Consider the following 25,904-nt stretch of genomic DNA (forward strand, 5'->3'; position numbering starts at 1 on the left):
ACTCTCTCCCCCCTCACCCCACTCCCTTCCCCCTCCCCACCTCGCCTCACCCTGGTCACAGTTGACTCCCTGCCATCCAGGCTCACTGGCAGCACAGAATCCGATGTTCCTGCTACATACGCCGCCCTCACCCCCCTCCCCCTCTCCCGACTTGGAATATAACCCATGTGCATGCAAAGGCAAAGAGCTATCCACTACGCCACAGACGCCAGTTTTACAATGCTCTCTTACCCACTCAATGTCTGCTGCAATCTTTGTACTGACCCTCCCAGACTCTCTAGATTTATCCTTTTTGAAGTACCAGGGAATGAGACTGCAGACCAGCTATCAAAGACTGGACAAAGCCTCCCCCAGACAGACACAGCCGCCTCTTTACAGACCTGCAGAGGGATCATCCAAGCCAAAAACAGAGACGAGTGGCTAAACAGATGGGTCAACGCAGAAACAGGAAGATCTCTCTTCGGGTACATGGACAAACCCAACCCAAAGACCCTTCGAATCTTTTATGAAGAGCCGATTAGACATTAATCTTCAGAATACGCATAGGACACTTATACACCAACAAGCACATAAACAGAATTAACCCCATGTGGGAACCCCATTACAGACACTGTGATTACCATGAGGAGACCGTTGAACATCTTCTCCTTCACTGCCCAAACCTGGCAGTTCTTCGACGCAAGCTCCTACACACACCTACCGACTTACAAAGCCTGCTCTACTCTGGCGTTGACCAAATGACAAGGACATGTGGTTACTTGAGGGAGGCATTGTGCTGCCAAGAGCGAAATGCTCACAGCTAAAGGGATTTGAAAACAACAACAACATCCTTTTTGAGCCATACTAACCCAAACCTGCCTTCCCGTCATGGTGCCATACCGGCTTTTACCGTTTTTTCTGCTGTAGAGCCATACCAGCTTTTACCGGCCTGACACACCCGCCTTTAGTACGGGCTTAAAAATGTGAACATTCCACTACAAGTTTAGATGCTGATGTCCTAGGTCTTTGTATGTAAAATTTCAATTGAAATTCGTTGCTTAGATCAAAAGCAAAGGGGATTTATTTGCTACACTCCCTGAAACTCTGAAAAACATTGAAATAATTTGGTTCTGGGAAGCCATCCCCTGGCCGCCATTTTTGTTCTGTTGTGCTGACCTGCTGACCCATTTATGGTGCTAAAAGGGCTAAGGTCCATAATTCAGGGCTGCGATGTTGTGACTTACTTACCTAACTTTACGAATGTCCTGGTACTCGATGTACTTGTCGTTGGTGATTCGTTCCCTCTCCTCGTTAGTGGAGCTGAAAGGGTAATAGTGCAGCAGGAAAGGCCACACCTCATGTCGAATGCTTGGTTCAAGGCCACCAAAAAATATAGCCTGGATAAAAGAAAATTATTTCTAAAATGTTTCAAAAGCAGATTTTGTGACCTTACAATTTTGAGACTATTTTTAGCTTATGGCGTTAAGGGTCAATTTTTGTTACACACAAACTATCAAAAGAACTGAAGACATTCAAAATCTATAAAATGTACATATAATGTGAGATTCCTGTTCGTCTGTTTCTACAGCTTGTAGACATTTTGTGCAGCTTGAGTTCTACGTCACTTGCAACACAGTATGGTCATATAAAAGCCGAAGATTACAGGTGTTGAAAGACAGTAATGAACACAAAAAGAAGTAGGAGAGATAAGGACGATAAATGTTTGATAGGAAAGAAGGAACAAACCATACTAGAGTATTTTATAAAGCTCTCATGTGGGTTTTAAACAAGCAAAACAACACCCACTGCATAATGATGGTGAAGATAGTCATCAACAGACATCCAACGCACACAGCTAGCCACTCACTAAAACAGTAGATTATGGGACCAGAAATATGGACACCGCAAAGACAACCTCCCCATGACACCAGTGCTCTAGTACAACCTCTATAAATTTTTCATTCGCTTTAGCTGTGTATCCCTGCATATAGTTCTGGAACGAATTCCAGTCATCCCTAATCGACAAACGCTCCAACCATAACATCACATTACAATATTTTTTAAAGCAGATAAGAAAGGCGTATGTGGCAGGGGAAAACAATGTCCCTGCTTTTTCTTCTTTAAGTGTCAGATTTGAGACATACACTGGTGTATATAGTTTGCTACTCGTTTCTCTGCTCAAGTGTTCTCAAAAAACCTATATTTTCCTGGCATTTTGTTCATCACACATCTCTTCCAAGTTTTTTTTATCAAATCTTTTCAAAATTAAAAAAGTTTTTTAAAATGTGAAAGGTTCGTGTAACATGACCAATTCCATAATTGCAGTTTCTTAACCTGTTGTATCGGTTGCATATACTCATGAAATACCTGATCAAATTTCAAATTTTCAATGTTGAAAAGGCAAGAATGATACATAAGGTAGGTACAATTTGTACAGGAATTGAAACAATGCTTTTTCTCCCCTGAACAGCTTGCCATCATATCTCACCTTGCGTAGTTGGAAGACGTCTTCAATACTGCCGTCAGCTAACATGTGCTCTTGCCACACTTCCTCTGTGACAATGGGGTATAAATGCTCCTCTGGGTGACACTGATCATCTGTCAGGTGAGGTTTGACCACCAGGAACTGCCGGTACGGTTTATCTCCTTCCCCAAGCTGACTCTGGTGGACAGCAACAGAAGAAAAAAAAGGAAGGGGGGGGGGGAGGGGATATTAATGCACAAGAAAGGGGTAACAATATGGGCTGGTCCTTCAAAGGAATTTTAATACAAGTGGAATGGCAAATGCCATGGGCATGCCTTTCTTCATTAAAGTCTAGATATTTTTTGAAACAATCAACCCATCTTTACTCCAAAAAAACAAACATCAAACAACACTGACAGATCTAATTCCACATAGACTGAGGTATTCTCACATAATACTGCTACAACATGGCATTAATCATGAATGGCACAAAACCTCAAAGGTCGAACGATCAAAGACAATATCACAACAAGCACTATTCAAAAAGCAAAGTACAGACCTCCCAGCAGAATGGTTGTAAATAAACATGAAAACTGTTGGGGGGGGTTTTATGGTTGTTCCTGCCCTTTTTTAATAAATGATCCTTTTGTGCTTAGTTGACAAAAGAGAATGTGCGAATATTATTCTAATAATATCGCAATAAAGCCGAATCAACAGAATTAACAAACGGAAAAAAGTATAAAGAACAATGAGTTTGCTAGTGTATTTTTGTTATTATTGCTAGAACATCATTCATTTCGCCATCTGGTTTCTCAGTCATTTTCCATAATATCTTGAAAGAAACAATATTAGTAAGTCAAATTCTCTACAGCAACAAGGTTTAGCTTCATCATTTACACACTGACAACTTGAAGACTGCATCAATAAAAAATCAAAGTTAAAAAAACCCAACCTGGTCAGTCTCGTGGGCGAAGAGGCTCCAGTCATCAAATATCTGCGCCAGTTTGTCCAGGCCTCCATTGTGAAAGTGAAGGATTTTGTACTGGCTCTCTCGGCTGGCTATCACCACCTGGCCTTGGGTGCACGCCTCGTCATTGTAGAACAAGCGTAGAGACCGCATCTCACCTGTCAACATTTTTCGTCAGTTTTTTTGTAAATATGTAAAGTTGGAATTTGCTTTCAACAACAGGTGCAATCAGCGGCCACAGTGACTGTCTTTTTGTGTACGTGTTCATTGGTCAGAAAACAGATGCATTTATGTTTTGGGAAGATTGTTGAACACTGAATGGGCCGATATGCATTGATATATCATGAAACATCTCATTGTGTACGGTCACAATTTTTTATTTAACTTCGTTATGAAGCATCTGGAGACACCATGGAGTGGGCACTATAGAAGGGATCTTTATTTTTATTATTTATTAAATGTTGAATGCCTCCATGGCCACAATTTAGGTAATTTAGGAAGTGGGCTACTTCAACCCCATCTGAGTGGAATACAACATCCCAGCAGACAGATGGAAATATTTGATTAAAAAAATTTTGTAACCATCCCTCATAAAAACTGAATTCATATCTTCAGCATGCAATGACAATCTAACCACAGCACCACAGACATCGGTTCGTGAATGTTTGTAAGGAAGTTGTCATCAGGACTTTACAACATTGACTAAATTCGGGGATCGGTACTATTTCCCACTGGGAGGTTACTTGTTTCACAAGTCATTCAGACATTACAAGACATATTTCAGACAAATTTCAAGAACACAAAACAAAGAGCTGAAACAGACTGACATGTCAGACAAATTTAAAGAACACAAAACAAAAAGTCCAAATGATAGATTAACACTTGGACTTTTTGTTTTGTGTTCTTTAAATTTGTCTGACATGTCAGTCTGTTTCAGCTCTTTGTTTTGTGTTCTTGAAATTTGTCTGAAACACACAAAACTGCTCACCCAAGTCCACCGAGAAAACCCCACAAATCTGCTCCTTGGCCGAGCGCCTGGGTCCTGAGCTGGAAGCTGTCATGGCATTTTCGGGGAAGGTCAAGTTGTGAGTGAAGCTGGGAGAGCTGCAACTGTTGGGTGACCCGGGCTGGTCAGCACTCCAGTCTTGGATGGGAGACAATGGCACTACAGGACATGAGAAGTAAGAGTAACTAACATTGTCAGACTTACGTTTGTTTTAATAAGAGTTTTATGGCACTTGCAACACAATAAGGTCATATAAAAGCTGAAGATTAGAGATGTTACACCAAACATTTAGGCAATAAAGGAAGAGGAAGCATTGCAAAAGGTAGATTGAGGGTGCCAAGGAGACCCTGGGAAATCATAATATCCCAATTGAAAGAGCTGCAGAGCTGGATTACCATAGAAAACTGCATCTCCCCACGATGCTTAACGGCAACAGAGGATGAAAAAGTAAGTAAATAAAGTGCAAGAGAGTAACAAACGCAAAAAAGGAGAAGAGATGAAGACAATAGGTGATAGGAAAGAAGGAGCAAATCACATCAGAGCCCACGCAAGCCACCCACTCACACTTACAAAATGAGTTTTCATTAAGCATCAGTAAATAGAAGCCCACAGACACAATAATAGGCATTTGGTATTCATACAGAGATTGTCAACTTTCTAACCTGCATAAAGAGCCCTTTTCAGTTCTCAGGAATTCGTAGTACACAGTTAAGCATATATACAAGGCATAACCAGCATTTTCTATTTCCAATAATATATGAGGAAACTTTTTCAAGTCTTCTTTCAATTTATATGCTCTGACAGAATTCTGTTAAAACTTAAAAGACACGCCATTGTCAAACAGCACAAACGACGACAATCATTCATATAATTAATTTCCAAAACTGACACCACTTCGTAAAAGATGACAATTTCAATTCAGAGTTACTGGAAGAAAACTGTCAATTTTTTTGTGTTCTTACATTATAGCTTAGTTTGATTTGCCTAAACCTTATGCCATCTCTCATAATTTAAAATAGAACGATGATTTTTAGGGGACCTATGAGAAATATTTAAACACCCTGTCTGTCAAACAGTTAAAGCATAACACAATCTAGGCATACAGACAAACCTGCTCAAATAGCCACCTGTACAAACAATAACTCTCCCCCCCCCCTGCATTATTCAAAATATTACAATGTTGAAAACGCCTGTCTAAAACAACCCCTTTTTCTCCTCGGCAGTAAGTAGCCATCTTGACTCCTCGGCAGTAGGTGGCCATCTTGAGAACAACTTCGACAGTATTTTTATTTTCAAGTAAAGCATAAAAATGTATCCCTATAAACATGCATCTCACCCGAACCTCCATCGGAGCTGCAGGGAGAGACGGGCCTTGAGTCTGGCCCCGAGGTTGTCGTGGAAGAGCTGGAAGAGGTCCTGGACTTGGCCTGTGTCACACTCACATCCGGTGTGATGGCCGGCGTGTTGGGAGGCGGGCGGTTGCATTCCAGGATCTGGAGATCAAGTGGTACCTGCAGACAGTTTTTTAGATTATATGAAAGAATTTCATGGCACTTGTGGCTCAATTAGGTCATATACATGCCAAAGACTAGAAGTTAGTGTTGGTTTTCTCATGATTCAACACGCAGATCCACAACTACAACTTCTTTCCTGTATCTAGAACAGACACATCTTTCAGTACATTATTATCAAACAAACAGCAGAGAGCTAAACCAAGACAAAATGGCACAGGAGTGCACTAACCCAAAGCTAACAACAACAGCAATAAATACAATAATTCAAAGATTCCATCGCAAAATACACTCAACACCAAATCCGGCCATTCCCAGAAAACCCCATCCACTCCCACATTTTATACAAATGGTGGCGAGAATAATGCTTTCTCTCAAAAAGAACTGTATCCCTTGAAATTTAGTAAGATAAAATTTTGCCTTTTGTTCATAATTTTTGTTTTAAAAGAATCAGGTTATTTTTCCATTTTTCTCGATTTTGCAATAAATGGATATATGAGTACAGTGAAATCGATGGAAGTATGAAATCTTTTCATTATGTACGAGTTTTCCTATGTACTTGCTTAAAATTGTTTTAAATACAAAGAATATACATACATAAGAAAAAAAAATCTGAACCTGAACATCTGTTCACTATATGCATGGTCCGCAATGTGCAGGCTCGTTAAACTGTGTTGTGTCTTTTACCATGAAGCCCTTCCAATATTTACAACCCGCAATCAAATCAAAGTATTACTCAGTACAAACAACTTCCCTTACCCTGGCCAGGCAATACTAATCTCAGCTGAGCAGGTGATAAACACACACAAGCTGCACAGATCAATAGATATAACCTTTCCATTGATATCATGAAGGGAAAAAAAATCAATACAGAGCATTCCGGGGGGGACAACAGGCTGGGTGGGGGAGTGGGTTTTGTGTGCTAGTTAAGTTAACCGTTAACCGTTTTCACAGATTTTCCTTTTAGCTGACTCTCAAATTTCGCTTGCTGATATAAAGTGGGAGTCTGCTTAAACAGAAATTCGTCAAAATATCTTTGGTTTAGCTAAGTTTGTGGTTCAGAGAGGTTGCTTAAATAGAGGGAAAAAATCACAGATTTTATTTTCTTTGGTATAAAATCTTTTCTAAATAATTTTGTGTTCAGTTTTATACAAACTCTACCGTATCTACTGGAAAACTATATATGCTGAACTCTGCTGGAGCTGTCAGAATTTGTAATCATATGGGGAAAATATACAGCACTTAAATTGTGTGCAAACAAAGACATAATATGCGTTTACATGTATATATAAATACCAAACTTCTCTCACTTCATCAGCATCACCTCTTCACTTTACATCAACTCCAACAGAACATATTATAAGAACAAACAAACAAAACAAAACAAAAAAGAAAGGCACTACCTGATATAAAGCTACAACGAAGTTTTAAAGGACACCATACTCTCACGTTCCCACACCAAACACAAACACACACACACACACACACACACACACACACATACACACCAACACCCACACACACACCAACACTCACACATCCATCCACACATGGTTAGACATTGACAAAAACACAATGACACACTAATGATTATTCACAGTTGGAAAATTCCTCACCAACAGAGAGGAAAGAACAAAACCACAATAATACAATCAGTCAGTGGCATTCTCAAAACAACTTGAAATAACAAATACATACGAGCACACACATACACACCCTGACACACTCACCTGCACATATAGATATCCACCTTCACCCACAAATTATCGCTGAAAACTGTAAACAAGTAGTCACAATCCATCTAAAACAGTACTTGTCAACCTTTTCATGATATCCAGCGTCCACTTTCTAAGCGAGGCATTATAAAACCCCTGTCACTACCCAGGAGATCCCCAACACGTCTGCTGGGACATTTCAGTGACCCACGTTCAAGTGTGGAGTGCCTGCGTGCTGTCAGTATCGCTGACCATTTATGACGCCACAGCGCCAGGAGAGAGAGAGAGAGAGAGACAGAGACAGAGACAGAGAGAGAGAGAGAGACAGAGAGAGAGAGAGACAGAGAGAGAGAGAGACAGAGAGAGAGAGAGAAAAAGGGTGAGAGAGAGAAAGAGAGAGAGAGAGGCGATCCCCATCGCCCACCAAAATGACTAAATCGCACACAAGTGGGCCACACCTCCCAGGTCGGCATTAGCTGATTTTTAAAAAACTCACCCGATGCTTGGGATTCTGTGAGGGCGGTGCTGGAAGTCCGTCCGTGTAGTTAACACCGTCCTCGTTGACGGCCGCTGCCCCGGCCGCGGAGGGCCGAACGTTGGCGCCACACGGGCTTTGGTTGTTGGAGTCGGAGCTCAGGCTCGTCGTGTCCATGTCCGTGGACTGGGAGCTGCTCGTCTCAAACTTGCTCTCGTTGCGGTTGATGTTTGGGTCAGTGGCCGGCCCGTGCTGGGAGAACGCGCCCGGCTGGCCGTTTTGCTGCTCGGTGACCACCACCAGGCTGTCTCCCTTGATCTCGATGCTGACAGGCTTCATGCCTTTGAAATAGGCGGAAAAATTAAATACTGACAAAACCAGTCTTGGTCAACATAGCGTAGAAATTGTCCGAGACGGTCACCCATTGTCGAGGAGAAAAGAGGTTTTCTCATGGGTGGACGTCTTGGACAATATCACAACAATACAGAAAAAAGAAAGAGAGGAAGTGGGAAAGAGTCATTTGTGCAAGTAGTTGTCTTGGACAGGTGGCCGTTAAACAGGTTCGAAAGTGCAAGTATCTTTAAATGACAAATAACCCATGGTAAACCTTATTCATTAGCATTTTGCCGTTATTTTGTTTTAGAAAAGAGAAGCATATAAATTCAATAACGGGGGGCTCTCGTGGCCTAGAGGTTAAGGTGTTCGCCTCTCATTCAAAGGTCCCGATTCGAATCCAGGTAGCGACGGAAAAATTTTCTTCTCTAAATTGTCTCCTTTCACCTCCTTTCCTGCTCTCTGGCAATGGTCTGTCGTCTGTTTTCGTTTCCACTTTCTGCCCCCACCCCCCTCACCTTCTTTGCCCCCTCCTCTGGGCTCCTGACTCTTTCTACAGCCTTTCTACTGCTACTCCTTGGCTCCTCCTTACTGCTGTCTTTCAGCCACACCCCTGATCTTCAGGTTGGAAAGATCTACAGCTAGCCTTCTCAGACAAGGGCGAAAAATCTTGGAGGTCCCGCGAGCAAGTTGCGCTCGTTTAAGATCCCTTGGTGGTCTAAAAACAATCAATAAGAGTAGGCTTCGGCCGCCACACGAGCAAAATTCAAAATTTCCAACCAACTGAAAATGTTTGGTGTGCTCCACGTGCTCATATGACCTTATGCAGTTGTGAGCGCTGTAAAACACTTACCAAAAAAAAACAATAATGTAACTTCTGTCATTTAGAGCTTGGAAACAGCAAGATAGGCAGTTTTAGTTTGGCAAGAAATTAACCGAACTTGCAACACAAACAGGTAATATAAATGTCTAAGATACGAGGTGTTACTAGAGAATAACATACTAGACTGAGAAAAGGAGGATGATATAATATATGTTTGATGGAAAAGAAGAAGCAATCCATACCAGAGCACCTAATAACCAATCATTTAAAATAGGAGGAAAAGATCAAATACTGACAAACCAGATCTTCATTAAAATAGTACTATCTTAATATAAAATAAACCCACCATAAAACCTACAAAATAAATCTGCACTTCTCTGTTCAATTTGTTTGAATAAAGAGAAGCACATTGACACAATAACTGTCATTACAAGCTGGGAAACACAAAAATGGTTTTAATTTTAATTTATTACGAGTTTAATCAGCACTTTTAACACAAAAGTTTTTAGTTTTAGTAAGAGTTTTACGGCACTTGCAATAAACTGAGGGTATATAAGTACCGAAGATTAGAGGTGTTACTAGAGAGTAACAAACATAAAAAGAAGGAACAAACTACACCAGAGCACCTGCCAACCACCCACAAGTACCAAAGATTAGGTGTGACTAGAAAGTAACCCACACACACAAAAAAAGAGGGATAACGACCATGGATATATTATTTGATAGGAAAGAATGAGCAAACCACACCAGAGCATCCCCGACCACCAATCCAGACAGACAGATAGACAGACAGACAGACATACAGGCAGGCAGGCAGACAGACAGACAGACAGACAGACAGACAGACAGACAGGCAGGCAGGCAGGCAGGCAGGCAGACAGGCAGGCAGGCAGGCAGACAGACAGACAGACAGACAGACAGACAGACAGACAGACAGACAGACAGACAGACAAAAAGCCACACAGGTGTGTTATTTGGACCCACAAATGGTAGCTCTAGAGACAACAAAAACCCATTGCAAATAATCAGTAATCAACCCCTGTCATAGTCAGCCTGGCTAATTTGAAAAGAATACCTACCAGTCGCATCTTTATCCCGTACTTTGGCATGAAGTTTATTCCTATTGAGCATTGCAATGAGTTTTTCTTCTGACGTGAAGTCATCGGACGAGCCACCAGACACTCCAATATTCTTGTAATCTGTCGAGGAGCTACCCTCGCAACTGTTCAAATCGTTGACATGAATTCCAACTCGGGACGGCTTCAAGCCAGAATGCACATTTTTCTCATTATTCTGCACATGATTGCCTTCGAGTGAGCCTGACTGCGCCGGTACGGATGGCAGTGGAGGTGGCCTTGACTGCGGCACAACAGAAGCACATTGAGAAGCCAGCTGTTGAGAGGCCACATCAACACCAATCCCAGAGTCTGTCTGCGACTTGCAGCTCGAGCTCAGTTTTACCCCACTCTCCCTAACAGCATCTTCACTCACGAGAGAGCTGTCCGCACTGAAAGCGTCCTCTTTCGAACCTAGGGAGGTCTCTGAACAGACACTGTTGGAGTCCTGGCTCCGCTTCTTACGGTACTTTTCTGAATATGAATCATGAGTACTTGGCGACGGGGACGGGGTGAGGGTAAACGACTCATCCGATTTAGAAAAATCTTGCTTTGGATTTCGCCTGGGACTGATGCGAGGTGTAGCAGATCGGGACTTCACAGGGCTGCTCTCAATACTGTGAGGGTTTTTCTTTAAAGTGGTGTTCGGGATCCATGTTAAAATCAACGTTGGTCGAGATGCCTGGAAACAAAAAAAATACACAAATCTCAACTGTCTTTTGATATAGTGACCTGTAGTAATCTTCACATAAATATTTGATGATTAAAAGGGAAGAACCACAGATACGTCCACTTGTTACGAAAGAAAGATAATTTAAATTTTGTCTTTGAAACCTTCTGCGATTCTCTCTCACCATGTATCTTAAATTGGTGGTATCTCTCTTAAATTGGTGGTATCTCTACAGTTATGCAGTACCCCCCCCCCCCCCCCGCCCTTTATCAAAACCCAAGGGAAAAAAAATAGGACATGTGTGCTTTACCCTCTTTAGTCTTCATTAGTATTTTTAAGCAATGCCACATAAACAGTCCCCTTTATAATATACTTTGAGTGAAATAAAACAAAATGGTATAGGTTTTACACCACTGTCAATACTATTAGGTTACTTAAGAGGCAGGACCTCCGAGTTTAACGTCCATCTCCAAAAGGACCGAGCTAAATAGGAAATTTGCGTAAAGTGCCTTTCCCAAGGACACAACATTGGACCGAGCTGATGCTCGAACCCCCGAACCCGCAATCTTATGATTACAGGTCCGGTAGTCTAACCACTAGGCCAGCGATGCCACCTGAGTAAAATGAGATGTGTCTAGACTTTAATAGTCATTAAAAATACATAACATTATTGACAGCATAAGCACATCGGTGGGAGAAAAGTATGTCAACTCCATCAAGTGGTGGGAGAAAAGTAGGTTAACGCCATGATACAGTAAAAGCAATGTACTACGCATGAATGACTAAATCAGTTATACCTTTAAGATTCTTTTCTATTCACAAACTGTATAAAAAACCAAATAAGACATCCAAATGTTCAGACAACATGGACATACCTGATTTTGCTGGGCTCTCAGTGTCAAGTAGCCTGGATGATGCTCCGTGTCCAGGAGCAGGGAGGCTGGGGGATGCACACACACGTTGTTCTTGCAGTAGATGATCTCTCCATCTAGAGGCGGGGGGCGCAATGAATCGGATCCACTTAAGCCCAGTAAGTTACTGGCTTTCTTAAAAATGGTGCTGAATGCCATTCAGATGAATAAAAAGAGAACCAGCACTTTGGCAAAGTTTCTTTTGTGCTTGATTGTCATAGTAGAAATATCCAGATCATGAATTTTCTCTGAAACAATACAAAACAAAATAGGCATAAATGTCATGATAAATATTTGCAGTACATGTACAGTCAAAATTGTTCAAGACAGTCAAAAAGAAAAGTGGTTACATTAGACAGGTTTATGTCTAGTTCTGTGTCCTTTTTTATAAATAAAAAAATGGGGGGGGGGGGGGGGGGGGAGAGTAGCCATTTATACAGATGATGGTCTTGGACAGGTAGCCATTGGAACAGGTTTGACTGCATTTGCAGTACATGTACTTGTTTGAAGGAAGAGAAACACTAAAGAGGGAAAGAAAAGAAGTAGGACCTACCAGTGGCATCCTCCAACCACCTGCACATATAGGCTACTTAAAGTCCTCTTAAATAAACCGAGAACACTGATGAAGACTAAATGATGAAGCAAAAATATCCTTCAAGCACACAGTAAAATATTACAGAAATCATGCTGCAAAGCATGTCTACTATACTAATTCAATTGAAAATTGTTCTAGGTTTACAAAAACGAAGAATATATACTCTGCAGTGGAGTCTGTGGTAAAGTGGTACATATGTAAGGCTTTCAGACTCTCAACTGTAAGGTTATGAGTTTGAACCTTGTCAGGACATCAATGTCGTGTCCTTGGGAAAGACACTTTACACAAATTGTTCTCACTTTACCCAGGTGGGAATGGGTACCCTGCTATGGACAGCAGTAGTTTGTTACTACTATGGACAGCAAAAGATCTAGTCATTTTATTACTACTGTTTTAGCACCTATAAAAGGACAGGTTGTGCTGTATGCTTCCCAGAGAGCTGAGAATGTTTCTGAGTCATGTCCTAATGTCTGCCTATATTAATGCAAATGCAATTATTAGTATTACTCTCTTAACTATAAGTCGAAAATCAGTGAAGCCACACACAAAAAGACAACAACATCACACACGTGTTCCATAGTTTCTTCTCACACCACAGACAACCTTTTTTTTTGGTGCATCAAAACCTCTAGGATTTTTAATAAATCGTTTTTTCAAACATTCAAATTACATCTAGTTTATTAAAGAGGAGAATAGGCTACCCTTGAAAATAGGATTTGGGTGAAAACAACTCGTAACTGTTTTTAAAGCGTTGTACTAACAAAGCATAAGTCCTGAGGGTCGTAAGCGAAGCCATAAGAAGGTTTAACAAACTGACAATAGGCAGATACACACACCACTCTAGGAAAGGGAGGGATGCTGCTATCAGCAACGAGTTGTGGTATTTGTGATCATTGTTACAAGCTGTGTACTATTATTTTCTTTCATTTTTCTCTTTTAGCAAGCTAGCTAGCAGGTCTCTAATTTCTCTCACTCTTTGGATGTTAAATTAAAGGTCGTCATCAGTTCATGATGGATGAACTATTATTACCATTACTAGCAAAGCATATTGAAATTAGAGAATACTTTATAGCCCAGAAAGCTGCATCACCGAAACAAATTTATTGAATCCAAGTCTCATATAATAAGAATGAGTGGGATCCAAACAATTTCAAAAAGTTGAAAACAATAACATGTAATGTATACAACCCGGTCTTCCTCTGATGGACAGAAAACTATCACGTATCAGTCATTTTCAAGTAGGAGGGTAGTGTGCTTGTAAGCAAATAGGTCACCGGTTAATTCCCTGAAAACAAAGTTTCCCAACCCTTGTTCTGGGACAACTAACTGAAAACCAAACAACTTACCACAAATCATGACTACAGCTAGACAGAAAAATAAAACATTCAATTGTACACATTACACAAGGACTATTCTCTACAATGTGATACAAAGAGTAGATGCCTATCCCAGCTAAAATACCCCACTCAACATAACACATGTGGGAAAATCAATACTGCTGAGGACAGAGACCGATCAGGGCAAGCTGATGCCACCAGGAAGAGTTCACTGTGTTGTCAACATATTTATAAGGGAGAATTCACCTTGATAAACCACATTTGCTGACAGTTATATAAAATACATACACTCTTTTAAATTTTGTAGAAGGGTGGGAGAAATTTTTGTGTTGTTAATTTTTTGTTTTATTAGTTGGTTGTTTTTTGAGGGGGGGGGGGGACTGAAAAAGTAATTATTCTCAAATACACCTTCCATTTTAAGCATTCTCAGTACATTATAATGAGGAGTGCAACTTGGCAGAAGTATGTCACCATATGTTGCCCATCAGAGAACAAGCTGTATAATTTAGTCACTCAAACATGGCTTTGTAAACTATGTCTAATGCTTGGGAAAGGTATTCTTGTTACATCAGGAAGCATATTAGTTTACATTGTACTTCAATGTTTTTTAATTGGTAGTCAAACCACAATGTATGTTGGAAAGTATTCAAACTTCTTACAGTTCTTAATGACGAGCTTGACAAAATTTTGAAGAAAAAATTCTTGGTTATTGAGGAGGGATAGGTGTGAAAAAAAAGCTACAATAAGAATCCCACAATGTGGCACTTCAAAACGCCTAGGCCAATCAATTCCACATACATGATGTCTTAAATCATTTTTAAACCATTTTTACTTGCCCCCATGGTCTTATTCCTGACAAAAACAGAACCAAAAAATCCATTGCTTGCTTAATAAGAGTGAAATCCCATGAGGTACAACAGTTGAACCTGCTCTAACTGCCACTTGTTCAAAACAATGACCTGTACAGACAATCATTGACACCCTCCCCCCCTTCCCCAACCTCACCCCAGTTTTTTAAATAATAAACTGACATTGTCCAAAACATCCACCTAAGACAACAGTTGGCCATCTTGGACAATTTTCCCTCTAAAATTAATCCTAATAACACAATAATAAAATAAACACTCAGTCTACAAGTGCTCAAAACTGTTTACACTTGAAAATGTTGTCAAAAAATCCATTCTGGCCCAATAAAAAGCTCACATTTTTCTTTCGGATCCTATACCCTATAGCAATTTTTTCTAGAGCTCAATCAAAAATAAAAGGAAAAGACATGACACAGAAAGTAAGAAGCCTGCTAGCTTCTATTAGTCACTGAATCTACAAGACTATAATAACGTAATCACATAAAATGTTGAGAAGACCAAGAAGTTCAAATATAGCCCACATCTTTTGCAAACACTTCGTAGGAAGAAAATTTTTATCATGTATCTCAACCTTCCAGCTGGGATGTTGTACCCCTCTCAGTTCGAGTTAACCCCGAAAGGCACGGTCGGGAGCCCAGCTACTAAATGATCTAAATTGTGTCAATGAAAACACCTACATTTTTTAAAAAATACTCTCTCTCTCTCTCTCTCTCTCTCTCTCTCTCTCTCTCTCTCTCTCTCTCTGCTTTTATCTCTTTTTTTTTAACAACAACTGTCGATGCTCCCTTTCTTGCTATTGTCACTGAATATGTGTAGATCTAGCACCCAGCATGCTGTCAATACTGTGTGCCTGGGCAGGTGTCTACTGCCTGCAGACTTGCATAAGTTTCAAACGATGCCAGTGAAAATAAATCAGCCCTCCACAGATTTCTTCCTTTCCCCTTTATTCACCTCGACTCGAGCCACTCTTGGTGGGGCCAGTGACCTCTTTCCCTTTGTGATAATTTTAACTGCTCCGACCACACCACGTCAACTCGCCCACAGTGTGGTCATACCCTTAAACTACTTTTTAAAGAGTAGTCAAGGGTTCCAGTGACAAACAACATGGCTAATCAATTGATCGATATTCATTTGAAGAAGAATTTGATCCAGATTTAAAAGGGAAACTTTACAACCATTTTGTTCAATATTTCGTTGCCACACATTTTCCAACAATATTCACCAGATCTCACAAAGTACAGAAGCTATCTTAAAATTCAAAAGGCAAGTTGTTCCAGAAAGTGCATTTAGATGCAATACCTCAAAATGTGTTGTATTATACCTTTCAATAAAATACACTAAGGTGACTATGTACATGCCATTAGTTCTTATTCTCTTTCACCCCTACCGCTGTTGTCTTTATCGAATCTTCAATCAACAGTATGACATGGTGGTGGTACACATTCTTAAAACTGTCTTCTGGTTTTATATTTTCACCGGCTATTATTGATTGATCAACAGTAATAATCATGAGAGATACTGTAACCATTTGCTGTCTAAAATGATTAAGGCAGATAATTAGACCACTAATGCTAGCTGCCATTATGATCCTACAATAGTCCAGTCCAGAAAATACTTTAGACCAAAGCAAGTCACTACACTTTAGTAGCATAACTGAGGTTCTATTTTTTTTTAATAGGCATTCTTTTCCATCTTAAATTGATAAATAGTGTGTGTGTGTGTGTGTGTGTGTGTTTGTGTGTTTGTGTGTGTGTGTGTGTGTGTGTGTGTGTGTGTGTGTGTGTGTGTGTGTGTGCATGTGTGTGTGTGTGCGTGCATGTGTGTGTGTGTGAGTGTGCCCCATGAGCAGGAGAAGGTAGCCCCCTTTTTTTCACGGAAGATAGGCAGGATTTGAGATTGGATTTAGATCTAGTATTTGGTAGTGTGAGTACAATTATTCAACGAATTCCCAAAGTGACTCATGATCTTGGGGGATGATAGATTGGTTGGTGGAGAAGTTGGGCTCTGTACTTCACTGGATGAGTGTTTGGAGTGGCGCTAGAGGACTTGGGCTTCCTCTGCTTCTCTACACCAAACACAAAAATACTCAAGTGGGGAGTTGGCTACTAAGTACACATTAGACATTCATACATGAAACCAGGACTTAAAATTAGGATTTGGCAAATACAATATGATTTTAGTTTGGTAATTGTTGTAACTCATTTCAGACAAATTTGCCCATCACTAACCTAACCCCCCTACCCCGTATCTCAGAAAGCCATTTTCAAACATATTATAAAATTCCATAACAAACATAAAATTATGGAAAAGACAGAAACTTGAAACCCAAAAGTTTTTTAAAACTCACATCACTGACTTGGTTCACCTCAAGCGCAAAATATCATTACACAATTTGTGAAGAGGAATATGGCTAATCGTACAGATGTGCTCATTCATTTGCATGATTTCGGCCATATATGATATAATGATTGATATAATATATAATGGTAAGGGTAAGGGTTCCATAGGTTTGCAATCTAAGGTTGGGGTTACTGTTAGGGTTTGGGTTCATGTACGGGTTACTCCAAACCTAACCGTTACCTTATTACCTGAAACAAGCAAATGTGAATCAAACATACACATCTGGAAGAATGTTATATATATGCATGCATGCAACTCACATTCACAATATAATAAATTTCAGCAAAATATATTAGTACCTCAAAAGTAAAAATTTGCAACAGTTGTTAAGATGAAACTAGTGTAAAACGGGTTGAAAAGTGTTAATTCTGAGAATGAAACAGAAGTGCAAAAATTTCTACTTCAACAGCTTCAGTTTTTTTTTTAAAATTGTATCTTTTCACTTTCGCACCCGCTTCATGTTCAGGTATTCTCTAGAGCACTTCTCTTGTTAGTTTTTATATTTTTATCTGTTTCACACAAAGTTTGACTAATATCCATCACAAACTATTCAAATTTTTTTAGATATATGGGAAATGCTTTTAACACAAACTATATTGCAACACGCCCAACTGCATAATACTGCAAAATTTCATATGTTTTTAACAAGAGGAAAGGGGGGAGGTGGGGGGTGTCGGGTGGCATGCCCAATGTCCCTGTATTTTACCATAATTAGAGGTTTTGCAATTAGATTTGAGATTTTCTTGAAAACAATTAGCGTGCAAGAGTTTGAATGACCATATCATGTGTGTTCTGCTGCCAGAAATACAGCGGTTTAACCCCTAAAAGCAGTGCAACCTCATAGGGTATCTTAATAGAATTTTAGCCCCCAAAAAATTTGGTACAATTGTACTTTAATTACCATCTCATGCTCTGATATTGAAAGCCGTTTCTTGTTAAATTTCATCCGTTTTACAAGACATAATTAGTAATGACTTAATATCCATTGCAAACCAACAGATTTTGAAATATTTGATGGTATTTATACTAAATTTATTACAAAGCACAACTGCATTGCAATTTCCACATTTTCGACGAATCAGGGGGGGTTTCAGAGGAGCATGCCCCCCCCCCCGTAACAAAAATCTAGGGGGTTACAGGGAAATACGTCGCCATTTTTCCAGGAAAATTTGACTTTCACTACCGCACACAGATGTACTGCTTTGAGGGTCAAACTGCAGTAATTTTTTTTTTATGTTTTCGTAAGTGTTTTACTGCACAAGGTCAAATGAGCAAGTGTGATGTATTAAACAATTTTAGTTTGGTAGGAATTCTGAATTTTGTCCAGGTGACGGCCAAAGCCTACTCTTATCGATTTTAGGACCACCAAGGGATCTTTAACATGCACAACTTGCTCACGGTACCTTCAAGATTTTTTGCCCTTATCCAAGAAAGATAGATGTTAGGTCATACCTATAAGATCAAGGGCTGTAGCTGAAAGACAGCTGTAGGAAGGAGCCAAGGAGTAGCAGTAGAAAGGTTGTAGAAAGAGTAAGGAGCCCGGAGGGCGGGGGGGGGGGGGGGAAGAAAGTGGAGACGAAAGCAGGCGACTGAGCATGGTTAAAGAGCAGGAAAGAAGGTAAAAGGAGAAAATTTTAGAGAAGATAAATTTTCATTGTTTTCGTCATTGTTAGGTTTCGAACCCAGGACTTGCTGAATAAGAGGTGAACACCATAACCACTATACAGTAGTCTCCGCCTAAACACACGGTGCTCGGGAGGGTGCCTGAGCGTGTGTTTATACGGACGTGCGTTTACATGAACCTTTGCAAGGGGAGGAAGGGACGCAGTCATCTCTATTCCTTATTACTCTAGTGATCTCCCTTGGAGGAGGGGGTCATTTTGGCAGATAATGTGACAACACGTGACTGTTTTGTGAAGGATTCCCCGACAGGGGTTAAGAATACAAAGGCGTTGAATATGCACTAGATGTATAAACGTCGGGAACTGATAGCCTATGAGGAAACTGTTGGTCATAGTCATAGAGACGACGGACCAGCCACGTGGTTTTCCAAGCGACCGCCCCCGACCGTAAATTCATGCAGAATCATCCTCGAGAAACATTTGTCTAGCAATTCGTTGAACACGTACGTTATAAGTTCTTCGAGTGCAGCTTATTAGGCTTACTTGGCTAATCTTTTTAAATCCTATAGAGGCCTGTCTAGTATTTTACGGCATTTACACATTACGCGCATCAGGCCTAGATCTATCTAAACATTACACGCAGTCACACAAACTCAAACACAAGTCAGAAACCTTCTCTCAAAGATACATTTCCAGCGACCAATCAAAAAACATTTCAGTCCCCCCCCCCCTCCTCAACATTTAACCGACCAGCCTAAGACAGAGACCTATGCATGCGTCAGTGGAAAGTAGGGTGTGTAAACGCTGTCCGTCACTCTCTTTGCACGGCGTGGGGGGCACTCTCTGTCTACTTCGTAACTTTGTTCCCGGTTACCGGGTCTGTATACACTTCTTTTTTTAAATGGAAGTGGCTATTCTCATCCGGGGTGAGAACAGAAATACGATCTACCTCTCACCCTGGGTGAGACTTGCCAGCGTAGGCTATTCTCACCCGGTGTGAAACAAGACCTGGTTTTCCTCATTTTGGAATACTGTCTATCGGTGTGGATGATCAAATTGATAAAAGCCAAGAAAAAATTACGTTATAGCACAAAAGTAAGTTAATTTGATCGTCTTCAAAGATGCTATGGCTATTTCACTTTTCGAATCGAGCCGAACTATGCGGGTCGCCATTTTGTTTTGTCCGGAAGTTCTCGCAAGATCTACTCCTCCCCTCTCTCTCTCTCTCTTTCTCTTTCTGAATACTGTCTATCGGTGTGGACGATCAAATTGAACAAAACAAAGTTAAAAAATGATTTTGAACAAAGAAAACTAAATTAATTTGGTTGTCTACAAAGCCGGCGAACGAAAATCTCGGGCCGCGCGGGCCGATATCCAAGTGCCTAGTAAATTAACTTTCCGAATCGAGCCGAACTACGTGGGTCGCCATTTTGTTTTGCCCGGAAGTTCTCGCGCTACTCCTCTCTCTCTCTCTGTTTCTCTCTCTCTCCACTGCCCACAGACAAAATTGCTTGCGTTTAGGCTAACAGTAACAACAGTAGTAATAGATCTAGAACGTTTGTTCACAGCACAGAATTCTATAATTTTGTTATCACAGTGTAGAAATCTGTCGTTCAGGGTGAACGCTTCACTGGTTGGCCAAAAGACTCGCCTGCGCTATTCTCACAGGTGGCCTTTTTAAATGGTTTCGCTGACAAAAAAACTTCTTCCGGAGGAAAGGGTGATTGTTCTCTTCGTTTAATTTGACTTTAGAATGAAAGGTGAGAGGTCTTTAAAATAAAAAAAACCTAAAACTCCGCACTGAACGAACCCGAACTGCTGATGAACAGCAGTCGATCTGCCCACGCAAGGAGGTGCTATTCCTATTCTTCTTTTCTGGAAAAACGAAAGAGAGCTTCAAAACAGACTGCAGCGCCATCTGAAGCAAAGAGCGGACTTCCGGCGGACACTTTCTTGGCTGAGTGGCCCATCTTGTTATGTACTATCATCTGTTGGCCTACACAAGTCGGGACCACCATATCATAATATCGTCAATCTATCCAAGTAGTGCCGAATTCTATTAATCTATTATCATTATTATTCTATGTTAAATGAATGAAGAAGGAACATCAACGACGATATAATACCGTCTCTCCATTTGAGTTATCTATACATCTATTCATGTTTATCATTTACAATACCTAGTGCATTCCCCTTCAGGGCGGTTCTTGGTTCTTTGCTTTGGTTCAACAACTGCCGCTACGTAGGAACAAGCAATATTGTTGTTATTCATCGATATACAGCAGCCATTTTGTGATAGCGGTGCACTCACGAATGAAACCGATTGCAATTGGTCAAAAACACAATTTATCCACAGGAAGTTAGACTATATTTTACTCCCGCACAAAATGCTTGTTTAGAAGTACTTAGCAACAGTCAACTCTGCAAGAATGGCGGATGCTAACGAAAGGTTGGTCACTGATTTACAGTTATTTGCTGTTCATGTGTCAAAATATGACACCGAGTTTGTATTTATACAACACGAAGATTCCTAAATAACATATTTTGATTAAATCTAAAATGCATGCCAATTTGTTTCCTATTTCTGTTGAAATGCGTGTTCGGCAATTGAATAGTAGATTCTAGGGATCTTCTATCAGCTGTACCTTATTACTTGTCTTCCTCAATGATGTTTCAGATGTTCTCAAAACAGAAAAAAGCCCTTTTTGCTGATGACCTGGTCCTTTGGTACACTTGAAACTCGACAACAATAAGCAGACGAAGACTACAAGATGATCTGAATTCCCAAGGAATCTATTGCCGTTTATGGAAGATGAAAGTAAATTGCGAAAAAACTGTCTGCTCTGTTTTTACGAGAAGCTATAACATTGCAAATGCAGAAATCCCTCTCAAAATAGATGGTACCAACTTGAAAAAGGAAAATAACCCAGTGTATCTTGGAGTACAACTTGACAGCAAGCTCAACCTGAAACAAAACACCAACAACCTCAAGAAGAAGGCTATGAAGAGACTTAATCTCATCAAATGACTAGCCAGTACCAACTGGGGATCAGACAAGAACACCTTGAGAGGCCTCTATTTAGGATATACCAGAGCTGTTTTTTATTATAATCTTGTTCAACAAAACATTTGCAGTAAAACTACAAAGAACTCAATGGACACCATCCAAAACCAAACTCTTCGTCTTATCTCTGGCGGAATGAGATCCTCACCGACTGCGGCCTGTGAAATCCACACAAATACTGAGCCATTAGAAACTCGAAGAAAATGGGCAGCTTTAGAAGTATATGAAAGATCTAAAAGGCTAGAAAATAACCACCCTAATAGAATCCTTGTTGACAAGTGGAAACCTAATCAGAGACTAAAAATTACAAAATCTGTACTTGACACTGTTCTCAATCTCCAAGAAAAACATCACCTCCCTGAAAGACGAGAACCTCTGGAAAGAGTTCCTTCAACTCTCCCACCACATCTCACTATAGCAAAGCCAGAAATTAGGAAAACACTTTTGGACAAGAGCAATAAAAACATATCCTGAAGCACTAAAACATTCTACCCTTGAAACAATTGATTCCTATCCACCAACATGGATCCACTCATACACTTTAAGGCAACAATCAATGCTGGATATGGGTCAGTGATCAACTTGCCCAGTGGGATAAAAAAAGAAGTCTTTAATTCCAGCGGGTCCTTCTGCTCCAATTTCATTGCCAAACAACAAGCTATCACCAACACAGCTAACTACATCAACTACTTGTTTGACACTAACCCACTTGCTACCACAGACATCGTTATCTTTACAGACAGCCTTTCAACACTAGAGACACTTGAGAGTGGGACTGATGTGAACAAAGATATATTGCACTTGATTTGGAGTCTACATAATTTGATAAGTAGGCACCACCTCAGAGTAGTCCTACAATGGATTCCTGCCCACACTGGGATACCTGGAAATGAAAGAGCTGATGCTCTTGCAAAGAAAGGAGCTAGCCTCCCTCAGCCTGAAATTCTTACGAATTACACCACCTGCTGCCAAATGATCAAGTCAAACCTCAAGGAAGAGTGGATGAATGATTGGGCCACAAGTACGACAGGAAGGAGGATGTATGGCCACATGAATAAACTCGTTAGTCTATCTACGTTGTTTTCAATACTCACAGTTTCGAGTGGGGAACAATGTGTGTGGGTCTTACAAGTCCGGAGCTCCATCCACTGCGTAGACCCACCAGTAGCGTCGATCCCTGCTCAGCCTAGATTTAAGTCGCGGCATGGAAGGCCGATTCAACTTTCGCGTCTGTTTATATACCCCCCATGCGCCCTTATTCTCCTACACTCACTAGGCTAGACTGAGTTTGTCCACTCATTTCACATGCTTGTGGCTTGCCAGGTAATCGCAGCGAATTAGACCACACGTCTGTAAATAGGCTGCCAACAAGAACTCTCAATGAATCCTGATCTTGAACATCATCATAAAATGTAGTTGCCAAAACTCAACTTCATTTTAAAAACCACAACGGTGACTCTTTTTAAGACATACAAAATAATAAAAAAATTATCACATCTAAGTTAATTGCATACTGTATAAGAGTCTACATCATGTTCCAGACATGCATATTACCCCGAACAAACCATAACACACTCAGAAATGTTCTCAGCTTAACTGGAACCATACAGTGCAAGCTGCAGATGAGTGCTCACCACTAACAAATTGACAAAATCTTTCATCATTTATAGCTGGGTACCCATTCATATTTGAGTGAGGGGGCTCTTGTGGTCAGGAAGTACTGTGTTTGCCTTTCCTTCTATAGGTCCTGGGTTTGAATCCTGACAGCGAAGGAAAATTTCTTCTCTGAAATGTTCTCCTTTCACCTCCTTATTCATATTTTGTTGTCTGCTTTCATTTCTCCACTTTCTGCTCCCCCCCCCCTGGACTCCAGACTCCTTCTACTGCTACTCTTGGCTTCTTTTGACACCCCTGATCTTAGGGTAGGTAAGATCTAACTCCTAACCTTCTCGGAGAAGGGCAAGAAGTCTGGGAGGTCCCATGTGCAAGTTGAACACTTAAAAATCCCTTGGTGAATCGATTTTAAAAAGCAGGCTTCAGCCTCTACCCAGGCAAAATTCAAAATTAATTCCTGTTAACTGAAAATGCCTAATGTGTCCTGCACACTCACGTAACTTTATGCAGTTGCAAACGCCGTAAAACACTTACCAAAACAAAACAAAAACTCCTGAGCGAAGTGAGGAAAATTTGCGTAAAGTGCTTGTCCCAATGACACAAAGTTGGGCCCTTGTCAGAATTCACACTCATGACTTTTTAGTTGTGAGCCCAATAGCTTAACCATCAAACCACTGCATCCAATAATCCAGCAGTTTTCCAACTGTGAGTTCGTGAAACATCTGAAGGGCAACCCTTTTATTCTCGCATTCTCTCACCCTCCTCTCATCTCTAGGGGACTCTCGTTGTCAAGAGGTTAAGGTGTTCGCCTCTCATTCAATAGGTCCTGGGTTTAAATCTGTATAGCGATGGAAAATTTTATTCTCTAAAATTTTCTCCTTTCCCCTCCTATCCTGCTCTCTAACTCTAACAATGTTCTGTCACCTACTTTCATCTTCACTTTCTGCCCCCACCCCCTCACCTCCTTTACCCCTTTATCTGTACTCCTGACTCTTTCTGCAGCCTTTTTACTGCTACGCCTTGGCTCCTTCTTACTGCTGTCTTTCAGCCACAACCCTAATCTTTGGTAGGTAAGATTTAACGCTTAGCCTTTTCGAATAAGGCAAAAAATCTTGGAGGTCCCATGTGCAGGTTGCGCTCGTTAAAGTTCCCTTGGTGGTCCAAAATCGATAAGAGTAGGCTTCAGCCGCCACGCTGGCATAATTTAAAATTTCCTGCCGTCTGAAAATGTTTAATGTGTCCCGCACGCTTATATAACCTTATGCAGTTGCGAGCGCCGTAAAACACTTACCAGAAAAAAGTACCTCTGATCTACACCCTCTCCCCTTCGTATCAAAATCAGGATGGCGACTGTTAGAAACACAAAATAACAAAATATGATCTAAACCACTTCAGTAGCCTATATAAAAGGTGACTCAGATGAGGCTTATTCACCCTGTCTTGCAAGTGTAGGCTATCAGTTAGAATAATTTACTCTCTTCAGATTGAAAAAACACACTGAGGACTTGATATTTAACCATTATTGAGTTATTTCTGGAAGGGCATATATCAATTACTATACCTACCCACATAGTTTTACCAGACACTTTCTCACCGATGGTATAAAAGAAAGCCATTGGCAATAGAATGACAACTAGATACTAGATGTGTCCATTTTTGTAGATATGCTTGTTAAAGTGAAGTCAGGATCCCTTTTTCTTTAAATCGAAAAGGGGGATTTGTTAAAAGTCAATTTCCACAAAAAAACAGCGTCTAAGGCAAACCACGATGATAGGTTGAATAAGATGTGAAAGACCACTGTGTTCAGATAAGACGTCTTCATTTTGTAAAGTCAGTGCAGAAAAGCTTTGTTTTCTTAATAAAAATATTTGATGTGCTTTCAGTGTTCCTAACAATGGAGAGGACGGAGTCCCAGCTGAAGGTACTGGTGAAGAGGGAGCTGTTGAAGGTGCTCCAGAGGTAAAACTTTCGTCTAATTTTTTTTTTACTTCTACATAATTGAGATGTGACCAGCTGTAAAGCTAACTAATAGTTAGCTGGATTATTTTTCTAATTATGCAATCAACTGATTAAACACAAAAGGATTTACCTGGGACTTTTTCACCTATATACAGCATGCTGTCATAAAAAGTATAGAATCCCTATTCAGCAAGTATTTTAACTGGCTTCAGTTAACTTAATATATACATAATAATCTTAATAAATACATTTTAAAGTAAATGATAGCAATCTTAGTAAATAAATTCTTAAAATAAGCACCAATCAGAGAACCTTTATTTTTTATGTTTCTTGTGATACTTATTAAGTTTCCAATAGTATGTGATTGATGTTGACAAGTCTGTCTCTCTCAGTCTCTCTTAGTCTCTCTGTCTCCTACTCTTTCTTTCTCTCTCTCTCTCTCTCTCTCTCTCTCTCTCTCTCTCTCTCTCTCTCTCTG

At 40.4% G+C, this 25,904-nt stretch overlaps 2 protein-coding genes across 2 annotated transcripts in view; one reads left to right on the forward strand and one right to left on the reverse strand.

Moving 5' to 3' along the window:
- The window catches only part of LOC101857929 (TBC1 domain family member 16), a 31,006-nt gene extending 9,903 nt beyond the window's left edge, over positions 1–21,103 (reverse strand). Inside the window, exons 1-9 of the mRNA XM_005091874.3 lie at positions 20,970–21,103; positions 11,934–12,217; positions 10,353–11,070; positions 8,139–8,458; positions 5,753–5,927; positions 4,399–4,575; positions 3,396–3,568; positions 2,468–2,641; positions 1,228–1,376 (exon numbers count right to left, since the gene is read on the reverse strand). Of these exons, the coding sequence (XP_005091931.1) occupies positions 1,228–1,376; positions 2,468–2,641; positions 3,396–3,568; positions 4,399–4,575; positions 5,753–5,927; positions 8,139–8,458; positions 10,353–11,070; positions 11,934–12,128 (2,081 nt within the window). The 5' untranslated portion in view covers positions 12,129–12,217; positions 20,970–21,103. The remainder of the gene's footprint in view (positions 1–1,227; positions 1,377–2,467; positions 2,642–3,395; positions 3,569–4,398; positions 4,576–5,752; positions 5,928–8,138; positions 8,459–10,352; positions 11,071–11,933; positions 12,218–20,969) is intronic.
- A 5-nt stretch (positions 21,104–21,108) lies between these two features.
- The window catches only part of LOC101846631 (coiled-coil domain-containing protein 40), a gene marked incomplete in the record, with an annotated part of 34,690 nt that continues 29,894 nt past the window's right edge, over positions 21,109–25,904 (forward strand). Inside the window, 2 exon segments of the mRNA XM_013091469.2 lie at positions 21,109–21,238; positions 25,351–25,426. Of these exon segments, the coding sequence (XP_012946923.1) occupies positions 21,219–21,238; positions 25,351–25,426 (96 nt within the window).

Source organism: Aplysia californica, unplaced genomic scaffold (genome assembly GCF_000002075.1).
Source record: "Aplysia californica isolate F4 #8 unplaced genomic scaffold, AplCal3.0 scaffold00037, whole genome shotgun sequence".
NCBI classification, from domain to species: Eukaryota; Metazoa; Mollusca; class Gastropoda; order Aplysiida; family Aplysiidae; genus Aplysia; species Aplysia californica.